At 35.8% G+C, this 13,567-nt stretch overlaps 1 protein-coding gene across 1 annotated transcript in view; it reads right to left on the bottom strand.

The window, feature by feature from the left end:
- Positions 1 to 1,532: 1,532 nt before the first annotated feature.
- The window catches only part of c1ql1l2 (complement component 1, q subcomponent-like 1-like 2), a 29,184-nt gene continuing 17,149 nt past the window's right edge, over positions 1,533 to 13,567 (bottom strand). Inside the window, exon 2 of the mRNA XM_087809527.1 lies at positions 1,533 to 4,217. Within this exon, the coding sequence (XP_087665653.1) occupies positions 4,038 to 4,217 (180 nt within the window). The 3' untranslated portion in view covers positions 1,533 to 4,037. The remainder of the gene's footprint in view (positions 4,218 to 13,567) is intronic.

Below are 13,567 nucleotides of genomic sequence, written 5' to 3'. Positions count from 1 at the left end.
TAGGTTTGACATTTTCAGTGTTAAAGAGCAAACTGGGACTTGCTCATATTTAATGCTGCAGAAGCAGTGCATAGCTTTTTTCTGTTTACTTTCGGCGTCCACTTATAGTTACGGGCCGTGATGCTGGTGATTTAAAATGTCCTGATCCCAAAACTGAACAACTATTTTTGGGGAAAACTTATCATCATGTTAAACCAGACTTGGGCTAACATGTGGCCTTTTCATTGCATTTATGCGGCCCCCTGAGTTGTTAAACAACTAACAATTGTTTATTTATTATTGTATCAACTAACTTTTTTTTAGATCTTTGTCTTTTTTGTTGAATATTTTTTGATTGTTTAAATAATTTCAGTGAATATTTAGATCATATATATTTCTTTGAAGTTATTTTATTTTTTATTTTGCTTTTGGCTTGACAGCCCCTCACAACAGCCACAGTTTGTGGCCCCTGAGGAAATTTATTTGCCCACTCCTGTGTAATACCATCAGACAATTGATTGTTGTATAAAACGTTTTAATTTAATTAAATCAGATGTTGAAAATGTTGGTATTACATTTTTTTTTATGAGCGCATTTAGTTCCACATAATAAAAAATGGAACCTTTTCCATTAAAACACAATAGTTTTAATAAAACATTTTGGGACTTTTGTTTTATTGGAAAACTCAGTCCAATTGTTTTGATTCATTTATATTTTTTATCTAGTGTAGGTTATATGTAACTGTGTATCAATTAAGTAATGCTTAAACTGCTCATTTTTTTGTAGTTTTTTGTAGTGTTTTTGAGGTTTTCTACTACATTTACCGGTGCTTAGTCTCCAAGAATAGTTTAATTTTATTAATTAAATGTGATTCATTCTTCTGATGCATGTTAAAGTGGTAATTGGTGCAACTTCAGTTATGTGCAGCAAAAAAATAAATTTGTCTCGTTAAAGACATTGTATTATGGTTGACATATATTATTTTTAAATGTCAGGACATGTGTTTCTTGATGTGTATCTTAATAATTGTAATTGTGTTGCTCTGTATGAAACTTTTTTAATTTATATATACAGTATATCTTATTATTTTAAGCCTTTATTATAAGACTTAATATTTTTCTCCATCAAGAAAATCTTTGGAAAAGTATCAGTATTTGACTTAAGTTACTTATTGTTGATTTATGTTGATATTTCTCTTTTTTTTTGTTTTAATTGATAGCAATAGTGTTTTATATTGTTGTTATAACTGTGCATGTGTGTGTGTGAGACTTTACTGCAAACAACTGAACACATGACAGTTACCCACATCTAACGTGCATTTTTTGATGTTAATAAAGTTTAAAAAAAAACACAAAAAAAGTGGATTAATCGTTCTCACTGGTCATGTGATGTAATACTATTGTCATTATTTTATTTAAACTTAAGGAGAAAAGCCAGATTGTTGATCCCTGACCAATCACAAAAAAGTAGGCGTGGTCAGTATTGACCTCTAGCTCTGGAATCCAACTTTTTAAATGTATTTAATAAGGCTACAATAAATTTCCGAAACAGCGTCATCAAAAAAATCCCATTTATTATTTAAATGTATTCAACAATTTCAAAAGATAAGGTCGACAAACGTTATAGATTTCATTTACAAGCTTGTTTGTTCTTCTCGTCTCCACCATAGAAGCTCCTCGCACTACAATCTCTTCGGCGGCTGAATAGAATATTCCATCAATTGGCTCGAGTGCGGAGGGACTTGGAATAGAAGGATGTCGCGATGGCGCGCCACATGCTGTAATGTTGACAATGCTTTGTTTTGTTTTTTTTTCACACACATACAACCACACAGACTGTCACGCACCAGCGTGCAGTCATCGTAATACACCGTGTCACTCACCAAATTGGTCTGAAGCAAGCTGTCAGGCGGCCATGTCGAGTAAATATTACCATAATGCCTTTGTCAGTGGGAATGCCGCTAATGAATGGATGACAGCCAGTGAAGCTCAGACGGCGAAACGGAATTTATCCAATCACTAACTCGGTGTTATACCAGCACCCAGTCCATCCCCACGTCTGGATTGTTCCTGATTTTTTTTATCCTTGATCATGGGTCGGAAAATGGGTATCACTTTTGAAATATATGAACAAACGCTTTCTTGAAAATGTTTCACCTTTATTCCAAAGTTGTTGTTAACTATTTTTCAGTTTCATACTTACCTGCTTGGTTTTGTATGACAGTTGAGATGTTGCAAAAATCTAAATGGTGAAACTATCATGAGGTTCTCGATCCTCAATACTATCCCCGGGTCAATGTGACCCGGAGGCCCAAAAACAAATGCCCCCAGAGGCAACAAAAGGGTTAAAACTTTTTGATGTATCGTAAAAGTGCAAATAAACACTTGATTTTTAATATACCTTTATTTTCAACACATTTGGGAAATGTAAGTTTAGGTTTTTGAAATTTATGTTTATTTAAATAATGCACTGAAGAAAAAGAACAAAAAAACTGGCAGAATAACACTGATGGATAAAAGTCTGTTATTTTTAATTGTGTATTTTAATTAGATATTTGAGAAGATCAAATAACCCAGATAAAGAATATGCTTTCCTTTTTATTCTCTTAACAATATTGTCAATAAAAACTGTAATTAAAGGTGATTTAAAAATTGATTTGAGCATGCTCCATTTAATGGTCAAAATCCAGCCCACTTTCTTCAGACTCTCCCCTGAAGCCACGCCTACAGAGCTCAGCGATCAGGATGCAATTCCATATGCTCCACGTGTGATGATAATGTTTATTTTTTTACGTAATTGGTTGAAATAAAGCTTATAGTTGGAAGAAAACTCCTTAAACCTGGATCTTTTCTTGCACAATCTTACCATTTTTAATTGTATTGTTTCTTTGACCCAACAGCTAATCCTGTAAGGATGCAGCAGAAATAAAAAGCCCAACAATTACTGCAAGTTTATTCAAATCTTTCATTAGTGAAGTCGGAATAATTCATGTGTTGGTTGCAGTAGGATTCTCAATTTACTTTAGTTCCGACCTCTTAATATTCTTGTTTGTTTTTTTGTCTCACTTTCTTCTTTGAGAGACAAAAGCTACATGAGGTTGAGACTGGAAATAAACGGCATGTTTTCTTTTTTAAGTTAACCATAATTTTAACCATCTTTTGACCAGTTTAGTTAAGATGCTTTTGGTCGGAGGAACTATGGCCTATGAATTCCATGCAACTGTTAAACGTAGCGTCCACATCCTCTACTCATCTGCTACGACCACCAACTTCCTGGATTAAAGGCGAGACATATTTCAAGTCCAATTAGTTTCCACTTTGGATGATGACCTGGAAAACCGAGACTCTACACAAACAACAATGACTTTTTTTTTTTTCATCTGACTTTTCTTCACTTCTACATGAAACTAGAACATCGAGGAGACGATCTAAACAGCAGCGGGACACACTTGTGTGAACGGAGTGAGGAGTGAAACGAGTCCTTCCTTGCAACACTTTTCACGTGGACTATATGTCGCTAAAAAGGCGATGACGGATGTCGTTGTGAAGGTATGGACGGGATCGTTGCTCGTCACAAATAAGATTTCTTTTATTTTCACTTGGGACAAATAGATTCTCTTTTGCTTTATTTAATTTGTGTAGAATAGTATGCATGTTTACAAATAAGAGCACAATCTAAGGAACAGTCGCACACAACAACACTACGAGTCAGTCGAGTCCTGCACTGACAGCACTGTTGTGCAGAGAAGAGATCATCCACACGGGGTTTTGCTTGTCTGTGCGACGGAGCAGGGCTGAGGAGGAGAGACCTCCACTCCACCCACAAACCCCCCACTCAGCCCGTCTCGACGTGTCCTCGAGAGCGTCCCGGCTCGGCTACAGAACCGGGACATCTTGGCTGATGGATACGAAGCAGAGGTGTCCGTGATGATGGAGAGAATTTAGGAAAAACCAGAGAGCATCTTTTCGGCTTTATTTTTCGACACACACTCCCTCCTACCATCGTCCGTCTCTCTCTCTCGCTCGACCTCTCGCTGTCCTCGAGTGTGTGTTTCGCTCTCAGTCGGCGTAGAGGATGAAGCCGTTGAAGGTGCTGTACTTGTTGTTGTTGCCGCCGTGGGCTTTGCCTCCGTCCAGCTTGATGTAGACCTCGTCCCCGGCGTCCAGGTGGAGGATGACGCTGTTGGAGGCGTAGTCGTAGTTCTGGTCGGCGTCTTGGGCGATGGCGCTGGCCCGGACCTGGGCGGAGGAACAGGAATGGGAAGAGATGGTTAGCTTAAACTCTGGAACTCGAATTCGACATTTAAAGCGGTAAACCTGATATAAAATAAACTACAACTTTCTATTCGGGATATACTGCGAGAGCCTAAAACAACGGTGCAAATTCCTTTTATTTATGTCAAGTGATCTAACCTGGTGGCCTAATTTAACCTTTTCTTTTAGGAGCTTGATTTCAATATAGAATACTTTGAAAAACAAGTTCGTTTTCAAGATTAATCTTAAGGTGTCTTTCTCCCTTAAGATATTTAACTTCTGAGATATTGACGTTGGATCTCATGATTTGATTCCCAGGTAAATGATCTTGATTTTAAAAAAAAAGTGTGTGTGTGTATATATACAGTATATATATATATATATATATATATATATACACACACACACACGGCTCCAAAGAGTGAAAAAATAATTGCCATTTTTTAATGTTGATTTACACCAAAAGACTGATTTCTTCACTTCCACGCCTCCATATAGCTAGTGTTGGTCTGATGAAGCTTCATGAAGCAGTGTCATTATGTTCAGAGCCCAATAGATGGCGGTCTCTGCACTATTTGCCCGACTCTTCTAACGAAACATCACATCATTTTTAAACCGATGGCGCCACCTACTGACCTCTAAACAACATGGTACTGTTTCATGAAGCTTCATCAACACATCACTAACATATAGCATCATAAACCTGTCATCTTTGACAATGATATATATGCAACATGGACAAAAGTTGTTGTTTTAAATGTTTTAATGAATTCATTATACATTTATCCAAAATAAATCTCATTGACTATTATGATATACTGCAGGACAGTAGTCCAGAAGAGGGCTGAGGCAACAACGTAAGCTATATTTTTTAAAGCATCATAAACCTGTCGTCTTTGACAATGCTATATGTGTAACATATATACTGTAAAAGAGCATTTTTTAATGATCAACTCCTCTAAAATTTTAACTTCAAATATTCTGATATTGTGTGAAATATCACATCCTTTAACCCTTGTTATCTCAGGGTCAAGGTGACCCAGAGGCAAGAGGTGTCCAGTCACCTTGACCCAGATATAACGCATGGGTTAGAGGATATCTACGGCAGTCGATGAATCTAACTCAGTAAAAGTATTGATTTATCTTATCTTAAAGGTGGCATTTAAATTGATCTGAAATCTACTAACTGTGTGAAAATACAACTGTATATATGTTTTAAACAATACATAGATATGGCAGAAAATAATGATTAATAACAACAACATAATAAATGCAGAGTATGGCCGTGATAAAGGAGGAACGTCGATGCTCTTCATTTGAAAGCCAGTTTATTTCCTCCTTCTCAATGATGTTTGTGGTTTTTACCGTAAAGTTAGGTGAGTAGGAGCACTACAGATTCGGCAAGTGCGGCTCAATTACTGGGGGAAAAAAAATGTCAACGATGAATGGTTTGACCGCAGTCGGGGCTCTTGTGTTAGCGTGTCGTGAAGTCAGGATGACCCAAACTGTTGTCTCCGTTCTTGCTTCTTATTGGTTAATATTGCATGCTGCCTTCAGTGTTTATAACAAAATGTTCTTAGTCATATTTGTTACGGAGTACATTGTGTTTAGTTAAAGGTGTGGTAAGTGATTGGTTTGAGCGTGCTCCGTTTTGAATATAAAAGACTAACCCCCTTATTTCGTACTCTCCTTCTGAAGCCACGCCCCCAGATCTTGGTGATCAAATGCCAGTTTAATTTAGTAACAAGAGTTAAAGTCCTACTGAAGGAAACTCTTTTTGTTTCTGCAATTGATTGATTTGATTTTGATTGTGTTTTAATAAGTCTGTGTGTTTTTACTTCATGGTGTGAATGTCATTTTTGTGTGTGTTTCTATTTACTCTCAAGAACAGCAAGTTTGCAAATATACAGCAGTTGGTGTAATAATAATGTTTTTAATCAACAAAAAGATTGACTAATCTTAAACAGGCTCTTAACTAAAATGTTTCATCATTAGCATAAATACAACTGCATTCGTTAACCTGTATTTTACCTGAAAAAAACAGCTGACACATCCACTTTCTTATCAAGTAATGTGTTAAATATCTATTGTTTTCGGCAGTTATAAAGTGCAAATTATCAAATGTTTGTGCAATTTGTGTGAGTCTTGGCGAGAAATGCACGAGATTTAACACAAGAGTTGTGTTGAATCGAATACACAAGTTTACTCTTCGTTAATATGATCAGTCAAGTCATTGTAGCACGAGGGTGACTTTGAAAAAAACTATCTTTGTTTAAAAATTTGTGACACAACAAAAAAACAATTACACAAAAAAAAAGCTTTACAAAAACTGTCCAGAAGCAAAGCCAGACTTTTTCCTTCCCTTTGGATATGAAACATCCTGCAGCAGTTCCAGCTCAGTCAAACTTCCAGTCGTTCTGTCAAGCAGATTTATGGCTTCAATCAGCGGTCGCTCACTGAAGACCTCGTGGTGAACTCTGGGACGAGAAGCTCAACAGAAAGAGGCTCAAAAACTCAACGACACGGCTCCCATGTGATATTTTTCACTTTATTTTCTTGTTGAAGAAAAGACGAAATGAGAAAGTGAACTTTTTTTTCAGAAGACTAAAGGGATGACCTTTTAGACGCAGACACTTTTTAATATTTCCTTGTATATCCCAGAGCTGTATGGATTTGCCCACAAATCAAAAGTAAAAGCTATTGCAATATATGAGACTTCTTTAATCTTGCTTTTGTTTTCAAAGTAGCTTTTGGCTCTGTGTCGTAGCTGAGATCATATTTGTAAAGCTTTGTTGGGCTAAAATTTTAAAAATTACTGCGGTACCACTTTCTATGAAGGTTAATAAGACATTGTAATTACTTTATAATTTACTTTAAGACTTTATAGAAGACGTTGTGACAGTTTATGATCATATATGGCAGCGTATTACCATGTTTGTAAAGTATTACAAGTGGTCGATTACAATCACCGATGAAACACACAATTTTAACAGGCTCGTGTTAGTTAAAAAGGAATACAGTGACATTCAGTTGAAACTATTCAATTATTCCCAATAAAAATGTATAAAAAACACTTACAATACTAACCCCATATTAGCTATTACTAACTAACTTCTATTACTTAATATTACTCAGATCCATTCTTTAACGTAAGTAATTTAGCATTTTCTTCAGAAGAAAATGAAATAAAATGTATTGTCAAATATAAATATATTATGAAACACAAAACTATTCTAGGTAAATTAATCGACACAAACTGCGGTATAAGCAAAATAAAAAAAATATTACTCTGAGATTTGAGATTTGTTTCTTTTTCCATTCTTAAAAAAAATATATCAAAAACCTCAAATTACAGCTTAAAACAGTCAATCGAGTAGAAACTAAATGAAGCAGAATTTAAATATAAGTGTATTTATGACTATAATATACAATTTAAATACTTTTTTTCTGGCTGCAAACTTGCTATTAATGTACTTTTTGAGTGGGTGATCTTGTCCCTTTTCCCACGATTAAAAAAACAAGCTAGCTTTATTAGCTAAAACAATAAACAAATAAAAGTATAGCATGACATTACATGAATAAAAACTTTCTCTACTGGACTTTTATTATTCAGTCTTTCTTACATTTCAGTTTTACAACCACAATGTCCAGGAGTTTTTGTTTTTTTTGGCAGCTATGGTAGTCCTTGAGACTCACACTTCCCAGCTGGCCTTGTCACTGGATGTCTCACTCCTCCTCTGTGAACTCATCCTCACACCCTTGTGCTTTCCATTTCATCGTAACAAGTCTCGGAGTTAGTTTGACAAGTGTTTTTCAAAATGTATAGAGAAGAAAAATAACTTGTTTACAATGAGCGGAAGATCAATAAATACCTGAAGTAGTAAGAAATAATCAGATTTCTACAGAAATGTTTGAACCTACTTGAACATGCAAAAGAGAAAAAAACATAAAATATTATAAAAACAACATGCAGGTCTCTACATTATATTTGTAAATCTTTGCACCCAGAGCTGCGACATTGAGGCTCTGGATGATAGAAGTGTGATCACAGTCTATTATTCTTGCAGCTCCTACACACACTTCTCTTAAATCATCTCCAATGGTGGCAATTGTATAACAAGGAGCCTCTTGAATTCTAATTACTCGCGGCTAACACGAGTGTTTCCAGGGACGAGGGTCGTCTCCTGTCCTCGCGCTTGTTGTTTTGGTTTTTTTTAGGTCTGTTTTCAAAGGGATGTGAACCCTTCCTTTCATCCGTCCTCAACTCTCACAGATTGATGGAGGGAACAGAACCAAGGCTTTTCTCTACAGAAATTGAATGTTTTTATTTACGTTACGAAGCAGTGTGATTGAAAAGCCGATTGAAAAGAAGTGAGCGCCGGTACATTTACTACATCAAGTGCCGGCGTATGAGGAGCAGAAACATTTAACATGAAGTGAAGAAAACATGTGAGGGAGGCGAGTAATTTCATGTTGCTATGTGGCCGCTGACAGACACACGCAGGCCTAACAATACGAGCACCGATCTCAGGGCAGGAACTCCGGAGATGCTTCGTTAAGAAGATGTTAGAAGTTCAAGTTTAGTTGTGATGAGTTCACTGAGGTCGGGTCAGGTTAGAATCAGGTGGTTGTGTTATTTTTTTTTTCTTGTCTAAACCAGTGAAGGAAGTCACAGGGAACTGGGTTAAAGGTGGATTGTGTTGTTAGGACGTTAGATGACAGATGGACGGTTTCGGTGATGCTGGTTCCAGATCAGATTGGACCAGAAGGTGGGATGAATGGTGCATTCAGGTGCTGCCACGAGCGCAGGAACATATTTTTTATCTTGGTCTTGCATCAGAATCTGTTAGTCAAAACCGAAAACGGATGACTCAGCGTATACTATTTAATTTTCCGAAAAATTAAATCATAGTTCTACTACTATGAAAATAGGAGCAAGATTTTCAGGAAATGTTGTACAGTATTGTTATAAAGGGAGAACTTACATTTTTGCGATGTAGTTGTTTTTTTTAGTTATACAATCCTAAAAGTTCAAAAGTTAAAAACATTTTCAATAGCAATCACGTTCTTCATATCCTAAAATATGTACAGATCTCATATTTTGCTGTTTATCTGTGTCGAAAAAAAAGTAAAACTTTTCACTTTTATGTGTTCTATGCAGTACTGCGGGTAATAAATAAAACTGGGTCTTGTTTGAGTTGCACTGAAGCTTCATTTATTCTTTATTTATGGACATTTTTCACATTCTCACTTGTATACTGTGTTTTTACAGAGACAAGTGAACGAAGGCCCTTGGGGGAGGTTTATGCTGTTTAAGTGCTTTCTCGTTATCATAGAGATTATGCTCACAATAGTGTTGTGCTAAATTGTATTATTGCTATAAGATTATCCTCTAGGGTTGAAGACATCTTCTGAGACCGTTTACCCGTGGTCTTGGTCTTGATGGTCTCTATAGTCTTGTTTAGGTCTCAGGTCAGAATAGTTGTCTTGACTCAGTTGCTTGTATGGTCTTGAGAATCTCGGGTCTTAGTAGTGTCTTTGTCTCAAGAGACTATTTTTGAGCTTAAGAGAGTCACTGTCGATGTATAAACATATTATAGTTTTTACTAGACAAGACTTTAAAGTCCTTGTGAGCTTTTCCTTAAGAAATTAAGATACATTTATAAATAAATTTTGATGAAGGAGACGATAATTTAAGAACAGTGTTTTTACTTGGTACTGTATCATTATTTCAATCATTGCTTTCAAATTGTATTTTGTTTTGTTTTTTTATCATAGTTCATGATTTATATTTTAAATATGACTTGATTTGTGTATTATTATTTACAAAAACAGCAAATATTCACACATTTATTCATGTTTGTGTTGCAATTAAACTCAAGACTTTTTCATATTGAAAATCCTGTGAAATACGAGTGGTGACTGAGGACGAGAGGATACAGTCAACTTTTAAAGCTGAGGTTTGGACATATTTTGATTTGAAAACAAATGAAAGCAGTTAAAACTTTGGCAAGAGTCATGTTGTCTATAAATACCATCTATAAAATCTGTAAGTACTCAACAATATTACAAATATAACCTTGTTACTACAGTATCTCAATATATTGTATTGATCCTGTATCGTGATACGGATCTTACCGCCAGACTCTTGCCAATACACACCCGAACTGGAAGCTATTAAACCTGTCTGGTTCTAATGAAGACAAAATTAAATAGATAAAACTTATTTATCTATTTTTTTTCAAATTCCAATGTAAATTGACCACTGAAATAAAAATAAATCTCCATGAAACTTTGCCGAAATAAGTTGTTGTTTAAGGGTTGATCGAGAAAATTGCGAGTTGGTCTAAAAGTAAAGAATCAACAATTATGTGCAAAAATATTAACAATATCATTTGAAGTTGAAGTTAAAAACCTTAATTTAACCGTCGAAATGAACTGAAATTAAACTTAAAATGGATTGCATTTTGAAGCTTCTTTACAAGCAAACCACAATTGATAGACATATTTTTCTTCCCCTTGTTTTCACACACGTGTTCAAATCGGAAAAAGAACAAGTCAAGATGCCAAGTGCCGACGGATTAGTCTCGGCATTTAACCTGCACGTGTGCTTCCGGGCGCCGTCACTCGTCTGTAGGTTGGAGTCGACGCTCGTTGCTAAAGGCTAAAACAGCGGAGGAGGATATTTTCAAGGAGACGAATCCGGAGTCTATAATGTTTTACTTTCTGTTCATCAATGTTTGTCCTCTTGATTAAATCGCTCTCAGCTCATATCGACGAGCAAACAAAGATGCCATGATGCCGCCGTCCACTGCATATTAATATGATGTGATGCGCCCTGAGCATGCAAAGTCAACACCCTCTTATTAGAAAGGTTACGGCTGCAGGTGGGTGGTGCTGACAGGGGGGAGGGGTAGGGGTAGGGGAAGGGGGTAGGGCTAGGGGAAGGGAGGGTGATGATGAGCTCGGGAGGATTTGTCAGCCGGGGTTTTATTTTAATGAAATTTGACGAAAATATTGACTGTGCGGGTGTTCACACAGAACCTGGCAACCTCTGGCAATGTCACAGATGTGTAATCTTTCTTAAATTGCTCCCCTCGTTTGCTCTTTAAGAAGATAAATTCGCGACGCCGCCGATGCAAACACCACATTAGCGTCAGCACAGATGTAATGAGAGCAGTCGTGGAAGTAAACTTCCATCACTTCCCTCGCTCAGGTTCAGCTTTTTTTTCTGAATGTTTTATGGTGATGGCAGCGATGATTTGGACTCGTCTGGAGGAGAGATGTTGTCCTCGGGGTAGAGATGAGTGAGCATCGGTTTGAGCCGTTAAATGATATTTTGGTGTTGTAAAGAGTGATGTTTAAAATACCTCTTTATTCTGTTTCACATTTTTGAAGTGTTTAAGTTAATCACCCCTCTTTTTTATTTTATTTGTTTTTGTTTTTTGTATTCTTATTTTTTTAAGCAGTATTTGTGTTATTCAAATACAGTTGAGGGGAAAATATAAATATATATATATATATAGCTTGTATTTGTAGAACTATCATTTCTCTCTCTGTTTTGTAAATGTTTTACTCACTAACAATACTGCTTGGTTCAAATCCAACAAATGATATTGACATAAATAACAACAGCATTAACAACAATAAAACATGTAGTTATTAATATAATTTTAATCTATTTCTACTTATTCTAAAAAAAAATTTTTTATCAAATATATCATTTTCGTATTCCTTCTTTGAAGCTGTATTTTTGTAATGCAGATTTTTTTTTAAAGATGGAAAAGAAAGATATATAAATAAATATAATACATAAATAAATAATTAAAACAAATAATAATAATAATGACAATAATTGTAAACAAATGTTATTCACCAAAGATAATGGCTTGGTTCAAATTATTGGGACATTGATGCTATAATCATAAAACAACAATATTGATAATATGTTATAATTATTATAATTTGAATCTTTTTTGTACTATATTCCAATTTTTTTTAATCAAATATCTCTCTTTTGTTAAAGCACTTATTCAAGTATTTTTTTCTACCTGTTCAGTTTGTGTCAGACTAAGGCTAAGGGCCAATTTTCTTCTTCTTATTATTATTATTATTATTTAAAAAAAAAATAGTTTAAATATATTTGACTCAGTTTTTTTTTTTATGACTGACTGCATTTAAACATTTTGCTTAACCGGGTTCATCAAGATGAGATGAAAGAAGGCACCTATAAAATGTCTCATAATTCAAAATAGTATCATTTTTAATTCACTGCATCATGTTTCCATCAACAACTTCACATTGGAAATTAAAAAAATAAAAAATGTGTGTTTATATGTGAGGCACATTCCTTTATCAAAAGAATGCCAAAATAAAGAAACAACCTTCACACACCTTTAGTAACATGCTCTCACTCATTTGACTTCTGTGTTCGACACTAATTCATTTTCTCACACTCGCACACAACTACACAAAAGTAACAATGTTGCGAGAAAAAAAAAAAAAAATCATTTAAAGAATTTCTCTGAGTCAATAAATCTCATTAGAGGTAGTTGTTTTGCTGACATAATACATTTATTTTCTCTGTAAACAAACCGACTGTTTCCGCCCGACCGGGTTTTAAATCCACAACAAATGGAAGTGTGGCAGACGTGAAACCCAAGACCGAACTGGCAGAACATGACCTTGGCACAGGGAACGTAGAGGAACCATCGCCAAGACAAACAAGGCGCGAGGCCGCGAGCGTCGGGCGATGTTAAATGAGGCGTCAGGCCGCGTCGACTTCCTCGCCGCCGCTCGTGCGTGTCCGCATCCATCATGTCGTCAACTAGCAGGCTGGGATCGCGTCGTGATAATAGATACAGAGAGCGCGGAGTTGTTTTAGCGTCGAGTGGAGGCTGATCAATAATGACGGTGTTTTGTGTGAGTAGAAATCCTTCAAAAAGAATCATTCATGGCGCGTCTTGAAATGTTTGCTGCTTCTCATTCTTCAACCATGTTTTTGTTTTTTGTATCACTGTGAGTCACTGATCCAAATAGTGTCGCAATACAGTTCATAATCCATCACAAAGTTAGTAAAATCATGTGTAACTTTTGTTTTTTAACCACAGATTCATTCTATTTTTGACTGGGTCGGATGTTTTTATTAAGTGATGTGTTGATGAAGCTTCGTGAAACAGTGTGATGTTGTTTAGAGGTCAGTAGGTGGCGCCCTCAGTTTAAAAATGATGTTATGTTTCATTAGAAAAGTTGTTTAAAACAAAGGAAAATAGCGAGGAGACCGCCATCTAGTGGACTCTGAAAATAATACCACTGCTTCATGAAGCTTCATCAGA

The sequence above is a fragment of the Callionymus lyra genome, chromosome 15 (assembly GCF_982586985.1).
Source record: "Callionymus lyra chromosome 15, fCalLyr1.hap1.1, whole genome shotgun sequence".
NCBI lineage: Eukaryota > Metazoa > Chordata > Actinopteri > Syngnathiformes > Callionymidae > Callionymus > Callionymus lyra.
This window is presented reverse-complemented; position numbering and strand designations above follow the sequence as displayed.